Source organism: Dendrobates tinctorius, unplaced genomic scaffold (assembly GCF_039654945.1).
Source record: "Dendrobates tinctorius isolate UK_male_01 unplaced genomic scaffold, ASM3965494v1 ptg000015l, whole genome shotgun sequence".
NCBI classification, from domain to species: domain Eukaryota; kingdom Metazoa; phylum Chordata; class Amphibia; order Anura; family Dendrobatidae; genus Dendrobates; species Dendrobates tinctorius.
The window spans coordinates 57206889-57225247 of NW_027361683.1; the positions used below are offsets into that span (position 1 = coordinate 57206889).

The window sequence follows — 18359 nt, forward strand, 5'->3', positions numbered from 1 at the left end:
CAGTTAGAGTGATCAATGAGTGGAACAGGCTGCCACGAGAAGTGGTGAGTTCTCCTTCAATGGAAGTCTTCAAACAGAGGCTGGACAGACATCTAACTGGGATGATTTAGCGAATCCTGCTTTGAGCAGGGGGTTGGACCAGATGGCCCAGGAGGTCCCTTCCAACTCTACGATTCTATGATTCTATGATTCTATGTTGCCGAACACCACAGGTGGCGTCAAACTATCTATATAAACTCTTTACCATTATACCACGCCATTTACATGGGTGCCCAGGGCCACCGTCCGGGTCACCGCTGCTGTGACACATCCCACTGACACCGGCCCGGTACCGAGTACCCCACAGCCCTGGGAGGGCGACCCATATGCCGACTGCTGATCGGGCGGCGTTATTCCCACGAACCTCCAAACAGCGTCCCTGAAGGCAAAGTTTTTGGTTTCCGGGGGCAGTATGATTTCAAAGCTGAACCTTAAAGGAATGTCCAAAAGGGCACCACCAGGAGTGGAGCCTGTGGCTTAATTGGACTGCACCCGGGAAACCACTACCATACAAGCTACAGAAAAGATGGACAGATTGCAAGCTTTGTCGATTCTGTGTGTGGTGTGGTATGTCCGTTTGTAGTTGTGCTAGCGATTTCTCAGCTTTATTCCGTTAACGACCGAGACTCCGGCATGGCCCCGCGGTACGCGTCAAGCTTACTAGAGGGATACGCAAGGCTGTGGCACGTGAGATCGAGCAATAACAGGTCTAGCATTCCAGTACATGTCCGGGGCTGCATGCACGCTACACTGAAAGGACCAGCTTTTGTCGCTTACAGGTGCAGATAACCTGCTGAACTCCGTTAGTGATGGGGATCTGGGATTCAGATTATTCCCCGCGAACAATGATTTCCCAGTAAGTTCAGCTCAACCGCAATTCCGGAGTTAGGCCTAACCGTCATTCCTGAAAAAATTACGTGTCCAAACCACAGGTGCTGTAGCTTGCTTAACAGCTCGGCAGCCGTTCTCAGGCCCAGTATGGATTCAACAACATTGTAGAAAGTTGATAAAGGGTACAGTTTCACCGGATAACACGTATATATGTAGCCTAGTTTACACATTAAAAATATATGTCTATAGATCAGGAGGCAGACTCAGTTGTTCTCAGGCCCACTATGGATTTGACCAGATTGTACAAAGTTGAGAAAGGGTACTTTATCACTGGATAGCAGGTATATATAGCATAGTTTAAACATGTAAAATCTCCGTGTTCTCAGTACGGATTACACAGCAATCTAAAAAGTGGAAAAAAGGAAATGCATTTGAGGCGTACACAACTATATACTTTTGGTGTTATTTTTAAATCTTCAGATATATTTCTGTCTCAGTAATACAGTCCAGTCTCTCCGCAATAGGAAATGAGATGCATACAATTAGTGACATAAAGGCTATTGATTGCAGAAATCTAGGAATTATTATTCACGGGAAAAACTTCCGTCACAATTCTCATAGGCGATGCTGACCCTCAATTAATTTGTGTGTTGAGACAGTGAAAACATTTTTTTGTGAATAAAGTCTTGCTGTATCGCACTTCCGTTGATTCCATCACTGTTACTCATCGCAATCCAATTTTTATCACAGGGAGCGATGTAAACATGGTGCTCACTGGCTATCATGATCTGTCACGTAACTTTGGAGTGCAAAAGACAGAAGCCACAGGCCGTAGGCGATTCTATTTGATTGGCATGAGAGGGCACATTTTGAAATGTGCGCCGGAATGTCACACGTTTGTGAGTAGGAAAACTGTGAAAGCTGATGATAAACCACCACTGCATGTAATTGTGAGTCGACGTCCATAAGAAATGGAAGCCACTGATCATCTCGAGCTAGAGCCCGGCCAGCAGGACAGGGCATAGCTACATCTTAACCATCATCTTTCAGTTCAATCAATTTGTAGTGGCAGTCCCAGTGAAGGATTTGACAGCCCAGACTACATAGCGGAGGAGCAGGGAGAAGTAAACATTGCAAATGCTGGGGCCCTGCCCAAGCAAGGGGAGCACACTCGTGGGCTTCGGTACTGGCACTGGGCCCCTCATAGTACGGCGGTGTGTCTGACGGCGGGTGTGCACCACCACTGTCAGAGACACTTGATTGCACTATGAGGGACCCTATGCCAGTGCCCGCGCCCAAGAGTCGGCCTACCCACCTGTCCAGGGCAACGACACTCGCACGGTTTTGTGCGCTAGGTGGTGACCCCGGCCATGGGGGGGCCGCCCACTTAGAGAGGTTTACAAAGTGGCATATGTAGATGTGGGTCATTCAGCTGCTGCAAAAGGCGAAATAGGTCAAGTTCGTGGAATAGGAGGAGGACCAAAGCAAGCCATTTTTCTGGCAACCTATGTGTCATCAAGGGAAGGTGGGACAAAATCCTTGGAAACCCATGCATGGTTCATTTTAATGAAGGTTAGATCATCCACATTTTGGGTTGACAGACGGGTCCTTTTTTCTGTCAGGATTGATCCAGCTGCACTGAAGACTCTTTCCGATAGCACACTTGCAGCTGGGCAAGCGAGCTCCTGTAAGGCATATTGTGCCAATTCAGGCCAGGTGTCCAGTTTAGCGGCCCAATAGTCAAATGGTAATGACCTGTGCCGGAGAAAATCGATATGGGAGGAAAAGTAGTTGTTAACCATAGTTGACAACTGCTGTCTCCTGTCACTTTCCATCGATGCTGTATTAACAGTTATGTGAGCGGTCCGTGAAAAATCAGTCCACAACATTGTCATGAAACCCCTGTCTCCAATGCCACTTCTGCTGTGTGCACCACGAACACCTCTGCCAAGCTGCCCCCGGCCCGTACGGCTCGTGTGAGAACCATCACCACTGCTGTGTGCTGGGAATGCCTCAACCAACCAGTTAACCAGAGTTGCTTGTTTAGTAGCCAATATTAGGTCAAGGTTCTCCTGTGGCATGATGTTTTGTAATTTGCCTTTATAGCGTGGATCCAGGATGCTGGCCAACCAGTAGTCGTCATCGTTCATCATTTTGGCAATGCGTGGGTCCCTTTTTAGGATCTGCAAGGCATAATCTGACATGTGGGCCAATGTTCCCGGTGTCAATGATGCACTGAGAGTGCTGGGTGGAGGAGCACTTTCTGGCAAATCCACATCCCTCCAGTCATGCACAAACCCTGTACCAGACCTTGCCACGCCAACATTTTCACTTGCCCCACGAGATGCATCCTCCTCCCCTAAGTTATCATCCGCATCATCATCCTCCTCCTCCTCTTCTTCCTCCACCTCGTCCAGGAGAGGTCCCTGAGCAGACAATGGCTGAATGTCATCAAGGATTCCCTCCACCTCTTCCTCCTCGTCAACATTGGCTGCAGACGCCTGCTCCTTAAGGTGCGTCAAAGTTTGCATGAGCAGACGCATAAGTGGGATGCTCATGCTTAGGATGGCGTCATCTGCGCTTACCAGCCGTGTGCATTCCTCAAAACACTGAAGGACTTTACAGAGGTCTTTCAGCTTCGACCACTGCACACCTGTCAACTCCATGTCTGCTCTCAAAGTGCCTGGCCGTGTATCCTCCCACAAATGCATTATGGCCTGCCTCTGCTCGCACAGCCGCTCAACCATGTGCAGGGTGGAGTTCCACCTTGTTGCAATGTCGATAATGAGGCGGTGGTTGGGAAGGTGGAGCAATCGCTGCAGCTTCTGCATACGAATGGAGTGTACAGGCGACCAGCGGATGTGCGCGCACAGTCTTCGCACCTTCTGGAGCAGGGCTGTTAACTCCGGATAATTATTGAGGAAGCACTGCACCACCAGGTTCAAGGTGTGAGCCAAGCAAGGTATGTGGCTGAGTTTTGAAAGGGCTATGGCTGCCACAAAATTACGGCCGTTATCACTAACTACCTTGCCTGCCTCAAGATGTACACTGCCCAGCCATGACTCAGTTTGTGGCTGAAAGTACTCGGCCAGCACCACGGCGGTGTGTCTGTCGCCCAAACACATCATCTGCAACACAGCCTGCTGACGCTTTCCACTAGCTGCTCGATAGAGGGACACCTCGTGTGCAACAGTGGCAGCTGTAGATGGAGTGCTCGTACGACTGCGCTCTGTGGACGAGCTTTCGCTTCTGGAGGAGGAGGAGGAGGAGGGTCGAACGCCTACAGCCAACTGCTTCCTATACCGTGGGCTAGGCAGCACTGTCCCACCACCGCTGTCCCCTGTGGACCCTGCATCCACCACATTAACCCAGAGCGCAGTGATGGACACGTAACGGCCCTGGCCATGCCGACTGGACCATGCATCAGTTGTGAGGTGCACCTTTCCACTCACTGACTGGCCATGTTCATGGACAATGCGGTCTTTCACATGATGGTGGAGGGCTGGGATGGCTTTGCGAGAGAAGAAGTGGCGACTGGGTAGGTCATAGCGTGGTACTGCATAGGCCATGAGTTCGCGGAAAGCTGCGCTTTCCACCAACCGATAGGGCATCATCTCTAACGAGATTAGTTTGGCAATGTGGGTGTTCAAACCCAGTGTACACGGATGAGAGACTGAGTACTTTCTTGACCTACTCATAGTGTCTGGGAGGGTGAGCTGGACTTGAGAGCTGCATATGGTGGAAGTAGCGGTGGACAGGGCGGACTGAGAGAGGGTTGATGATGGTGATGGAGTTGGTGTTCTTTCTGATGGCCTAGATTCAGTCTTTCGTTGATATAACAGTGGGATTCCCTGACTGCTTTGGCCTTGCAACGACACCTCAACATTTGCTGCTGTGCTAACCGGTGGGCTTACAGTGGGGGAAACAATGTAGCGTTGCTGACTACCTTCTTTGTGATCAGTTGCACATGTGGTACTTGAGGTTTGGTGTTGTGTCCATGCTTGCAAGTGCATGCTGGTTAAATGTCTAAGCATGCAACTGGTATTCAAATTTTTCAGATTTTTCCCTCGGCTAAAGGTCTTTGCGCACTTCTTACAGATAACCTTGGCCTGATCATGAGGATTTTGTTCAAAAAAGTGCCACACTGCACTCTTCCTACTTTGGCAGACATTTTGCGGCCTAGCACGCTGTGATATTTTGACCCTCTGGACAAGCTGTCCAGCAACTCTTTTGATTTTTGGAACCTGTCTTTGGAGTGCTCCGGGCCTGCCAGATAACAGCTGTTGCGATGTCGATGTCTGCTGTGGATGCTCCTCCTCCTCATCCTCATCCAATAGAAGCAGCACCCTCTTCACCCAATGGATGCCAATCTGGGTCAACAACTGGGTCATCCATCACCTCCTCTTCAATGTCATGTACACCTTCCTCTGTGTCACCGTGTATGGTGGTATAGTGTGCGGGAAGGGGCACCTGAGTCTTATCAGGGTCAGAATCTGGCTCTGTACACTGCGAGGACAATGTAGTGCTCTGAGTGAATGTACCAGCAGAATCATCTATCAGTGGCTGTGCATCAGTGCACTCCATGTCAGATTAATCTTGGCCTGGGTAATTCACCATTTCACTTGATAATTCAGGCATGGTATGTGAAAACAGCTCCATGGAGTAATCAGTAGTATGGCCTGCGTCATCCTTCAATCTTGGTTGGGGTGAAGGACACATGAACATGAGCCTCCAATGACGACTCAGTGCTTTTATTTTTTACAACTTCAGAAGAGGAGGCGATAGAGCTGGAGGCTGAGTCAGCAATGTAAGACAAAACTTTTTCCTGAAGCTCTGGCTTTAAAAGCGGTTTGCCAACTCCTAGAAAACTAAGCCTTCGAGGCCTTGTGGAGCCAGATGATGACGCAGGCTCAACACCTCCTGCATTCGGTCCTATTTTGCTTTTGCCACTACCATCAGATCCACCACCAACACCATCATTTCCAGCTGCCAACCCCCGCCCAATTCCACGGCCTCTTCCACCAGCCTTCCTCATTTTTGGTAGAAATGTAGACAAAATCCAACAAACTATATAGTAATGTAAAACAAGGTACAAGGTGTCTATAGGACAGGGGAGATTTTGAATTTCTGCACACACTTGTGGACACTGGATTGTGTGAGGCCCACTGAATATCACAGCGCTATGTGACAGGCTCGATGTTGCAGGTGTGAAAAATGTCACTAGAGGATAACAGAGATTTTGAATTTCTGCACACACTTGTGGACACTGGACACTTTTGGATTGTGTGAGGCTCACTGAATATCACAGCGCTATGTGACAGGCTCGATGTCGCAGGTGTGAAAAATGTCACTAGAGGATAACGGAAATTTTGAATTTCTGCACACACTTGTGGACACTTGACACTTTTGGATTGTGTGAGGCCCACTGAATATCACAGCGCTATGTGACAGGCTCCATGTCGCAGGTGTGAAAAATGTCACTAGAGGATAACGGAGATTTTGAATTTCTGCACACACTTGTGGACACTGGACACTTTTGGATTGTGTGAGGCCCACTGAATATCACAGCGCTATGTGACAGGCTCGATGTCGCAGGTGTGAAAACTGTCACTAGAGAATAACGGAGATTTTGAATTTCTGCACACACTTGTGGACACTGGACACTTTTGGATTGTGTGAGGCCCACTGAATATCACAGCGCTATGTGACAGGCTCGATGTCGCAGGTGTGAAAAATGTCACTAGAGGATAACGGAGATTTTGAATTTCTGCACACACTTGTGGACACTGGACACTTTTGGATTGTGTGAGGCCCACTGAATATCACAGCGCTATGTGACAGGCTCGATGTCGCAGGTGTGAAAAATGTCACTAGAGGATAACGGAGATTTTGAATTTCTGCACACACTTGTGGACACTGGACACTTTTGGATAGTGTGAGGCCCACTGAATATCACAGCGCTATGTCACAGGCAGAAATTGGCTAGTGTATGACAAACTACAAGGTGTATATAGAATTGGGCAGAATAGGAATCTCCCTAGAGTGTAGGTCTGTAAGAACAGAACAAGTCCTCGACTTATCCTTACAGAGTCACACACAGATAGCTTCACTGTGGCCGTGATAACAGCCGTTACACGGTACTGAGAGAGGAGCGTGCACGTACACGGCTGTCCGGTGTACGTAAAATTGTCGAGCTCCGTGTTTTTTAAGTATACGGACTGACACACGCTGTCTCTCTATAGTTTTGAATGTGATCAAACAGCAAATATATTTAACTGTTTGAAAACTAGGCAAAACTAGAAGGTGCAGATCTGTAAGAACTGAACATGTCCTCGACTTATTCTTACAGAGTGACACACAGCTTCACTGTGGCCGTGATAACAGCCGTTACACGGTACTGAGAGAGGAGCGTGCACGTACACGGCTGTCCGGTGTACGTAAAATTGTCAAGCTCCGAGTTTTTAAAGTATACGGACTGACACACGCTGTCTCTCTATAGTTTTGAATGTGATCAAACAGCAAATATATTTAACTGTTTGAAAACTAGACAAAACTAGAAGGTGCAGGTCTGTAAGAATGGAACATGTCCTCGACTTATTCTTACAGAGTGACACACAGCTTCACTGTGGCCGTGATAACAGCCGTTACACGGTACTGAGAGAGGAGCGTGCACGTACACGGCTGTCTGGTGTACGTAAAATTGTCAAGCTCCGTGTTTTTAAAGTATACGGACTGACACACGCTGTCTCTTTATAGTTTTGAATGTGATCAAACAGCAAATATATTTAACTGTTTGAAAACTAGACAAAACTAGAAGGTGCAGGTCTGTAAGAATGGAACATGTCCTCGACTTATTCTTACAGAGTGACACACAGCTTCACTGTGGCCGTGATAACAGCCGTTACACGGTACTGAGAGAGGAGCGTGCACGTACACGGCTGTCCGGTGTACGTAAAATTGTCAAGCTCCGTGTTTTTAAAGTATACGGACTGACACACGCTGTCTCTTTATAGTTTTGAATGTGATCAAACAGCAAATATATTTAACTGTTTGAAAACTAGACAAAACTAGAAGGTGCAGGTCTGTAAGAACGGAACATGTCCTCGACTTATTCTTACAGAGTGACACACAGATAGCTTCACTGTGGCTGTGATAACAGCCGTTACACGGTACTGTGTGAGGAGTGTGCACCGCTGTATGGTGTGAAAAAATGCACGCTCAGTACCTCACCAGGACAAAAAATATAAAATGGGATTGCTTTTAAAAAAGCAGTTTGCAGAGCAGTGGGTAAACAGCAATGCAGCCGTCAGGAAGCCTTAGAAGGCAGCCTAACAACCAACACCGCTGATCCAGCAAAATATAGCCTCCACTTGCACTGCACACACAGTGACTGGTGTGTTGTACAGGCAAAATCGCTAGCAGCAGAAGCAGTTTTCGGTGTCTTCTTCCCTGCCTAACGCTCTCCCTACAAAATCAGCAGCAGCAGCTCTCCCTATTCTGAGATCAGCATGAGTAACATGGCGGTCGGCGTGCACGCCCTTTTATACCCCCTGTGACGCCCACCAAAGCAAGCCAATCACTCGCATGCCCTTCTGAAAGATGGTGGTGACCCCTGCCTATGTCATCACGTTGCCCACAGTGTCCGTGGATCCTGATTGGCTGAAAAAGAGAGCAAAACAAACTTTTGAAACGCGACTTTGGCGCTTAAGTCGCCGACCTCGTGGCCGACCTCATCCTAGGGTCGGGTTTCGTTTCATGAAACCCGACTTTGCCAAAAGTCGGCTACTTTTGAAATTTTTCGACCCGTTTCGCTCAACTCTACTGAGTGCATTTACTGAACATACATTTCAGTAGGCCAACATTTTGGATTTTAAAATCATTTTTCAAGCTGGTGTTATAAAGTATTCTAAGTTACTGAGATAATGACTTTTGGGTTTTCATAGGCCATAAGCCATAATCATCAGCATTAACAGAAAAACACTTGAAATAGATCACTCTGTTTGTAATGACTATCTAATATATGAGTTTCACTTTTTGTATTGAAGAACTGAAATAAATGAACTTTTTGATGATATTCTAATTCTATATACTTTATATTACATCGATAGATAGAAGAAAACCCGGCAATTCAGCAGCCGTGTAGTGTAAAATCACAGCAAGATAGAAGAGATGGATTACATGCAGTAAATACAAATAGAATAGGTAGATATACAGATGTCTGTGACAAATACAATTAGTAAAGAATGTGTGCAGCCTACTGTACATGTATTTGATTAATAAAAGATTATTTTTCTGACAAAAATGGCGTGGGCTCCCGCGTAATTTTTGCAACCAGCAAAGGGAAAGCAGACAGTTGGAGGCTGATGTTTATAGCCTGGGAAGGGGGTAAAACCATGGAGCGTCCCAGGCTATTAATATCAGCTCACAACTGTATACTTAGCTGTTACTGGCTATTAAAATGGGTGACCTTGAAAAAAAATGATGTAGGGTCCCCCTATAATTAAGAACCAGCAAAGGCTATGCAGACAGCTGCGGGCTGATATTAATAGCCTAGAAGGAGGCCATGGATACTGCCCCCCCAGGCTAAAAACATCAACTCTCAGTTGCCCCAGAAAAGGCATATCTCTAAGATGCATCAATTCTGGCACTTAGCCTCGCTCTTCCCACTTGACCTGTAGCGGTGGCAAGTGGTTGATTCAACCATACAGCCTGTCATCCAGCAGAGAACTCAGTGTGCTCAGTGTCACCCTGTGAACTTCTATTCCTTGTCTGAGGGCACCGTGAGCGTGAGAAACTTCCCCTGCTCACTGTGCCACTGTGCCATCAGACAGTTCCTGTGAGTACACAGCCAATAAACACACTGCCGTGAATGCCGTGGGAAAATGTCACCACGGTGTGACACTCATAGCAATCCAGCAGAGAATGACAGCAGCATTTAACTAGTTAACAGCCACGAGTGGATCACAATTCTTGCTGTTAGAGGCAAATGTGCCGGGAAAGATGTGTGCTCAGCGCTGGAGCACACATTAAAGGGAGGGATTCCGATGTGGGCATCGGAAAGGGGTTAGGACAGATAATAATTTTATCTGAACCTATCCATGTAAATGTTACCAGATGTTTCAGGAGGTCCCTTTTCTGTTCAACACATGGCTGTTGGCTGCATGATTTGGCCTGCTCCAGGTATAAGGGTTAGACCACATGTACTGTACCTCACACAGAAATCAGTAGAGCAGCTAACCACAGTTATCTACCACAGTCAGACAGCACATATATTGTCGCACACAGGCCACTTGTAGCCACAAAATTGTATACTGCTGTGGAACATGTCATGGTCAGATTTTTTTTCCTGTGATTTGTGGGTGTGGGTGAACTCACTCTACAGTCGGTTTCACGTCTGACAATGTCCAAACCAGTCACTCAATAACCTCATAGGCATACCGTATATGAAGCTGTTGATGTCATGAATATGCCACATTCTGCTATGACCTGTAGTCCATCTATAGTCCATCTAAGATTAGTAGATCACAGCAATTAGCTGAGCACAGGCCCTATTTAACTCTACATGGCCATTCGTGAGTTAACAGGTTTTTTGTGTCATGGAAAGGGTTTAGTTTCTCGTGGTTTATTGGCTGAGTTGCTCATTGACACCCTTCCATTATATAAACCTGTGTCTGACTTCCCTCCATACTAGCAATAGAATCTTCATTCTGTTCCTGGCTTCATTGAAGACAGTGGTCTGAAGAGTCGCTTTTGTTATCTTAAGATTGTTGCATGCGTTTTCTTGTGAATACCTTCCTCTTTTGGTATTCTTTCATATTGCTTTTCTGCCTCTTTGCTGTGCACCCATTTTCCCTTTGTATTTTACCCTGTGTTTCTGTTGTTTGATTATGCCTTAGTTTCCCCCTGTCTGTCCAGCCGGTGTTACCCTTTTATTTCTGCACTTTTCCTCCTTGGGGGGAGAGTGGGAGCTGCATAGGATTTTTAGGAGCACAGAGAGGTACGATTCTTGGGTATCTCTACCTTCAGGTGTAATCCTGGGGTTATGGATAGACTAGGGCCTCCCTAGCTCCTCCCCGGATCCCTACAGTCACAGAGTGAAACCAGCCTAAGTGTAAGGCTAGATGACGTGGTTATTATACTGTCATGATATATTTTAAAACCACATGCTGTTGAATGGATGCAATTCTTGCCTAAACAAACAAGCTTTGACTACTTATTTTTAGTAACAGAAGTTTCTACTATGCACCATTTGAGAGGTAATCTTACAGACCTCATTGTCTTCAAACCACCTTTGAGTCAAAGGTTATATGTTAAAACTTCCAAACATTTCATAAATACAGTATTATTCCATCTCTACACATTTATGAAATAACAAATCTGTGATATATATAATTTTGACAACTTACTTGGAAAAATCTGTAAAATCAGAGTTGTCAGCCATTCCACAATATCCAGCACAGCCTTCTCACTAAGTTTTTCATTAGGTACATGTGGGGTGTCATCTCTAAAATCAAATCATTGATAATAAAGGTGAAATACCAGTTATGAATGTGGTAAGATTTGCTTCAGCTTTTACTGATTCATAATGAGTGATCGTAGGGCAACTCTCTTTCACACGCGTGTCGCTCGTCGATTGTGGACTCACTTGTGCCACAGGGCTGGGTTTACCTAGGAGGGTGTGCTTAGTGACTACCTGATCGTCACTAGAGCCCCTGATGGTGGAGTTACACTTGAGCTGCAGGTAACCGCCAGGTACTACTTCCAGGCAGTCCCCAGTACTGCAGCTGCTGACCCCAAGGGTCAGGATCACAAAGAAGGACTGGATTCAGAGTAACTGGCCGGACAGGATTCGGACTCTGTTCAGATTACACAGGTTCCAAGTCCTCGGGCAGAACAGATACTGACATGGAGTAACAGGCAGGGCTGAATTCGGATACTGGAACAGACTCTGACAGTATGGAATACCAGGACAGACACTGGTGCATACTCAAGAACTGACAGAACGGTTTCAGGCTCTGGTACTGCCAGTGGGGCTTCATGCACAGGTACCCCAAGATGTGGCTTCAGGTTCAGGGACCGCCAGATGTGGTTTCGAGTTTAGGAGTTTAGGGACCGCCAGGTGCGGTTTCAAGTTCAGACCCTGGCCACACAAAAATCAGGGGGTTCAGGTTCTAACAGGATAACTACAGGATCAAGGGGCCTGACAACTAGCTGGCAAGGGCAACTCAACTAACACTAAGGAGGACAGGAGGACATTGTACAGGCATCTCCCTACAGGGGAGTTTATTTTAAATACTAGATGCCGCCAAGCTTCCAGCATATTCAGAGTGCACGCGCTGCCCCTTTAAAAGACAGGGAGCATCTGCGCACACATGAGGTGTGCCGCCAGAAGACCGCATACAGTACGCAGGCCTGGGAGCCACGGACAGTGTCATGACAGGGAGACACCGCCAAGCACTACAACGGTATGTCGGTGTCCCTGCCGGGAGGAGGAAAGGAGGAACATGCATGGACACCGGATTTAGTGCTACCACAACATTTACAGGAAGAGCAGGTCAGTAGAGCAGAATCTAATTAGAGCAGGTTATCAGATGCCCAGTCATAGCTAAACAGAGCTGTCTAATGTTAAAATTACACTAAAGTGAGAAAAAGTAGCAGGGTCAATGTGGGAGAGCATTCTGTGAAATAGTATTTCCCCAATGATACTTTCTGTTGCACTGCTACATGATAAATTGCCTTCTCATGTTTGCCTTCTAAACAAGGAGTATTTTTAGGCTGAATAATCGAACAAGATTTCAAATGGAAACTACTTCAGGAAACCCTGTTTTAAGACGATTTTTTTTCCATGAAACAGGTTTTGAAGAGAGTTCAAAGAGTTTCTTCCTAAAGATTTTTTTTTAGGTTTTTGACTGGACAGTGCCTAGTTTGGAATTTGTTTCAAATAATTTGAGTGAAGGAGACTTCAGTTTCTTCTCTGCACTGCCAACGATACTAGTATTTTGGGTCAAGGGTGTTCAATAAAGGATTCGAGGAGTGTTAAAAGCAGTTTATCAGTGCATTTCACGATATATCACTTCTTCATCAGGACAGACCACATGTAATATAAACAACCTATGTAAGAAAACAGGCCCTCCAAGAGGTTTTGTACTTTAAAAATAGATTTTTAGTGAACAATGTCATTACACAGGTTAAAAAAGGGATGATGACATACAGAGAAAAATAAATGCAAAACTTTGTGTGGAAAGGAAAAGTTTTTTTGCCCTATATGTGCTGATAGATATCAAAATCCAAAAGAATTATTTTCCAATAAGTATATAATAATGTAAATACAGACATTAGAGGTCTAAAAATACAAGTTATAGCTAAGGGCACAAAACCAATCCAAAAGGACATCTGGCCAAGATTCAATATCTAGGCAGATTTGAAAAATAAAGATTACACCAGTCGTTTTTCATGAATATAGTACACAGCCTATAAGTCCCCTTTTGCACCCCTTCTGAGGAAGAAATTCGAAACGTGCGTCAGGGGGTACTTTATGGCGGCCTCTGGACATCTGGTAAATATAGGTTTCTTATATAGGTTGTTTGTTGTCCACGGTCCTCCGTGTTGATTCTTTGGGGCAATTTCCTTTGTCACATATGATATACTTCAAAACTCTGACAAATAAACCACTTTTAAAACGCCTCGATCCTGGAATTCTTAATTGAATATTCTTGATCCAAAATACCGGTATTGTTGGCAGAGCAGAGAAGAAACCCCGAGATCCCTTCACTCATTTTATGGCTTTTTATTGAGGTTCGGCAGCAGCTGATTTCCAAATGAACTTACTGTTGTGGTCACACAACCGTACCAGGAAAGCAATTCCTTGTTTTTCAAATTCTATTTGTGTCATTAGATAAGACCCTGTTTGCCCTATTTGTCTTTCCAGCATCCTCTACCTCGTTTCAAATAAATTACATACACTTTTTTCAACACCAGGCTTTTTTTTTTTTTTTACAAAACCTCTTCATGAAAAAAATGTATTCTATTTAGCTGTAACAAGACTTTTTCAATTGGTTTTCAAGTGCAAGCAGTAAAAAAATATCTTTAACCCCTTAACCCCCAAGGGTGGTTTGCACATTCATGACCGGGCCAATTTCTACAATTCTGACCACTGTCCCTTTATGAGGTAATAACTCTGGAACGCTTCCATGGATCCTGGTGATTCTGACATTGTTTTCTCATGACATATTGTACTTCATGCTAGTGGTAAAATTTAATTCATATAACTTGCATTTATTTGTGAAAAAAATGGAAATTTGGGGAAAATTTAGAAAATTTTGCAATTTTCCAACTTTGAATTTTTATGCCCTTAAATCACAGAGATACGGCACACAAAAAACTTAATAAGTAACATTTCCCAAATGTTTACTTTACATCAGGGGGTTGGACCAGATGGCCCAGGAGGTCCCTTCCAACTCTACGATTCTATGATTCTATGATCAGCACAATTTTGAAACCCAAATTTTTTTTCTTAGGAAGTTGTAAGGCTATGTGCACACGTACTGGAACTCTCGCGGAAATTACCGCGAGAATTCCGGAATTCCATTCCGCGGGGAAAATCGCATTTTAAATTCCCGCGGAAAAAATAGCATTTTGCAAGTGTATTTAGCTTGCAAAATGCTAGCGTTTTCCAAGCGATCTGTAGCATCGCTTGGAGAACTGATTGACAGGTTGGTGACACTCGTCAAACATAGTTTTTGACAAGTGTGACCAACTTTTTACTACTGAGGCTGCCTATGCAGCATCAGTAGTAAAAGATAAAATGTAAAAAAAAATAAAAAATGGTGTTTATTCTTACCTTCCGACGTCCCGCGCAGCCGTTCCCAGTAATCCTTTGCGAAAATGCCCGAGATGACGTCCGTTCTCGCGGGATCGTGATGTCTCGCGGTTATTCGCGATGACGTCGCGCGAATGACCACGAGACTTCACGATCCCACGAGAACGGACGTCATCGCGGGCATTTTCGCAAAGGATTACTGGGAACGAGAGCGTGGAGAGAGGCGGGAAGGCTGCGCAGGACGTCGGAAGGTGAGAATAACAATATTTTTTTATTTTAAATTCTATTTTTTACAGGGCACAGCCACATGCGGGAAGTAAGCGGAACAATGTATTCCTATGGGTGCGGGATCGCCGCGATTCCGCAAAATTAATGAGCATGCTGCGGTTTTTACCGCGAAGCGATTCCGCCACGGTAAAAACTGCAGCATTAGCACAGCATTGTGAAATCCCATAGGAATGCATGGGATGCTTATTTTTCGCGTTTTCGCAGCAAAATCGCGCGGTTAAAACCGCCGCGGAAATGCGAAAAAAACGCCACATGTGAACTCAGCCTAAGGGTTAAAAGTTGACCAGCGATTTCTCATTTTTGCAACACCATTTTATTTTTACGGACCACATCACATTTGAAGCCACTTTGAGGGGTCTATATGATAGAAAATACCCAAAAGTGACACCATTCTAAAAACTGAACCCCTTAAGGTGCTCAAAACCACATTCAAGAAGTTTATTAACCCTTCAGGTGCTTCACAGGAATTTTTTGAATATTTAAAAAAATGAACATTTAACTTTTTTTCACAAAAAAAATACTTCAGGTTCAATTTTTTTTATTTTACCAAGGGTAACAGAAGAAGTTGGACTGCAAAAATATTGTGCAGTTTGTCCTGAGTACGCTGATACCGGATATGTGGGGAGAACCACTGTTTCGGCGCATGGCAGAGCTCAGAAGGGAAGGAGCGCCGTTTAACTTTTTCAATGCAAAATTGGCTAGAATTCAGATCGGATGCCATGTCATGTTTGGAGCGCCCCTGATGTACCTAAACAGTGGAAACCCCCCACAAGTGACAAAATTTTGGAAACTAGACCCCCCAAGGAACTTATCTAGATATGCGGTGAGAACTTTGAACCAACAAGGGCTTCACAGAAGTTTATAACGTACAGCGGTACAATTAAAAAATCATGTTTTTCCAAAAAAATGATCTTTTCACCCCCAATTTTAATTTTCCCAAAAGTAAAAGGACCCTAAAAGTTATTGTGCAATTTGTCCTGAGTACGCTGATACCCCATATGTGGGTGTAAATGACTATTTGGGCGCATGGCAGAGCTCAGAAGGGAAGCAGCGCCATTTGACTTTTTTGGCTGGAATTGAGATCGGACACCATGTCGCGATTAGAAAATCCCTGATGTACCAAAACAGTGGAAACCCCCCACAAATGACACCATTTTGGAAACTAGACCCCCCAAGGAACATATCTAGATGTGTGGTGAGATCTTTGAACCCCCAAAGGGCTTCACAGAAGTTTATAACGTACAGCCGTACAATTAAAAAATCATATTTTTTCCACAAAAATGATCTTTTCACCCTCAATTCTTATTTTTCCAAGGGTAACAGGACCCTAAAAGTTATTGTGCAATTTGTCCTGAGTACGCTGATACCCCACATGTGGGGGTAAACCAATATTTGGGCGCATGGCAGAGCTCGGAAGGGAAGCTGCGCCATTTGACGTTTTTGGCTGGAATTGAGATCGGACACCATGTCGCGTTTGGAAAGCCCCTGATGTACCAAAACAGTGAAAACCCCCCACAAATTACACCATTTTGGAAACTAGACCCCCCAAGAAACTTATCTAGATGTGTGGCGAGCACTTTGAACCCCCCAGTGCTTCACAGAAGTTTATAACGCCCTGGCATGAAAATAAAAAAATTGTATTTTTTCCACAAACATGATCTTTTAGTCACCAATTTTTTTATTTTCCCAAGGGTACCAGGAGAAATTGGACCCCAAAAGTTGTTGTCCAATCTGTCCTGGGTACGCTGATACCCCATATGTGGGAGAAAACTACTGTATGGGCACATGTCTGGGCTCGGAAGGGAAGTAGTGACGTTTTGGAATGCAGACTTTGATGGAATGGTCTGCGGGTGTCATTTTGCTTTTGGAGAGCCCCTGATGTACCTAAACAGTGGAAACCCCCCACAAGTGGCCCCATTTTGGAAACTAGACCCCCTAAGGAACCTATCTAGATGTGTGGTGAGCACTTTGAACCCCCCAGTGCTTCACAGAAGTTTATAACGACCGGGCGTGAAAATAAAAAAATCGTATTTTTTTAACAAGCATGATCTTTTAGTCCCCAATTTTTTTATTTTCCCAAGGGTACCAAGAGAAATTGGACCCCAAATGTTGTTGTCCAATTTGTCCTGAGTACGCTGATACCCGAAATGTGGGAGAAAACTACTGTATGGGCACACGTCGGGGCTCGGAAGTGAAGTAGTGACGTTTTGGAATGCAGACTTTGATGGAATGCTCTGCGGGTGTCATTTTGCCTTTGGAGAGCCCCGAATGTAGCTAAACAGTGGAAACCCCCCATAAGTGACACCATTTTGGAAACTAGACCCCCTAAGGAACTTATCTAGATGTGTGGTGAGCACTTTGAACCCCCAACGGCTTCACAGAAGTTTATAATAATAATAATAATCTTTATTTTTATATAGCACTAACATATTCCGCAGTGCTTTACAGTTTGCACACATTTTTATCACTGTCCCCGATGGAGCTCACAATCTAAAATTCCCTATCAGTATGTCTTTGGAGTGTGGGAGGAAACCGAAGTGCCAGGAGGAAACCCACGCAAACACGGGGAGAACATACAAACTCCTTGCAGATGTTGTCCTTGGTGGGATTCAAACCAAGGACCCCATCGCTGCAAGGCTGCAGCGCTTACCACTGAGCCACCGTGCTGCCCGATATAATGCCCGACATGAAAATAAAAAAATCGTATTTTTTCCACAAACATGATCATTTAGTCCCCAATTTTTTTATTTTCCCAAGGGTAACAGGAGAAATTGGACCCCAAAAGTTGTTGTCCAATTTGTCCTGAGTACGCTGATACCTCATATGTGGGAGAAAACTACTTTTTGGGCACACGTCGGGGTTCGGAAGGGAAGTAGTGACGTTTTGGAATGCAGACTTTGATGGAATGTTCTGCAGGTGTCATGTGCGTTTGGAGAGCCTCTGATGTACCTAAACTATTGAAACTCCCCACAAGTGACCCCATTTTGGAAACAAGACCCCCCACGGAACTTACCTAGATGTGTGGTGAGCACTTTGAACCCCCAAGTGCTCCACAGAAGTTTATAACACCCGGGCGTGAAAATAAAAAAAAATATTTTTTTCCACAAAAATGATATTTTTGCCCCCAATTTTTAATTTTCCCAAGGGTGACAGGAGAAATTGGACCCCAAAAGTTGTTTTGCAATTAGTCCTGAGTACGCTGATACCCTATATGTGGGGGTAAAACACTGTTTGGGCGCATGGCAGAGCTTGGAAGGGAAGGAGCACCATTTGACTTTTTCAGCGCAGAATTGGCTGGAATTGAGATCAGACGCCATGTTGCATTTGGAGAGCACCTGATGTGCCCAAACAGTGGAAATCCCCCAATTCTAACTCCAACCCT

The 18359-nt window shown here is 45.1% G+C and overlaps 1 protein-coding gene across 1 annotated transcript in view; it reads right to left on the minus strand.

The window, feature by feature from the left end:
• SMPDL3B (sphingomyelin phosphodiesterase acid like 3B) overlaps positions 1-18359 on the minus strand; it is a 446519-nt gene that overhangs the window by 265710 nt on the left and 162450 nt on the right. Inside the window, exon 4 of the mRNA XM_073564586.1 lies at positions 11277-11374. Coding sequence (XP_073420687.1) covers positions 11277-11374 — 98 coding nt within the window. The remainder of the gene's footprint in view (positions 1-11276; positions 11375-18359) is intronic.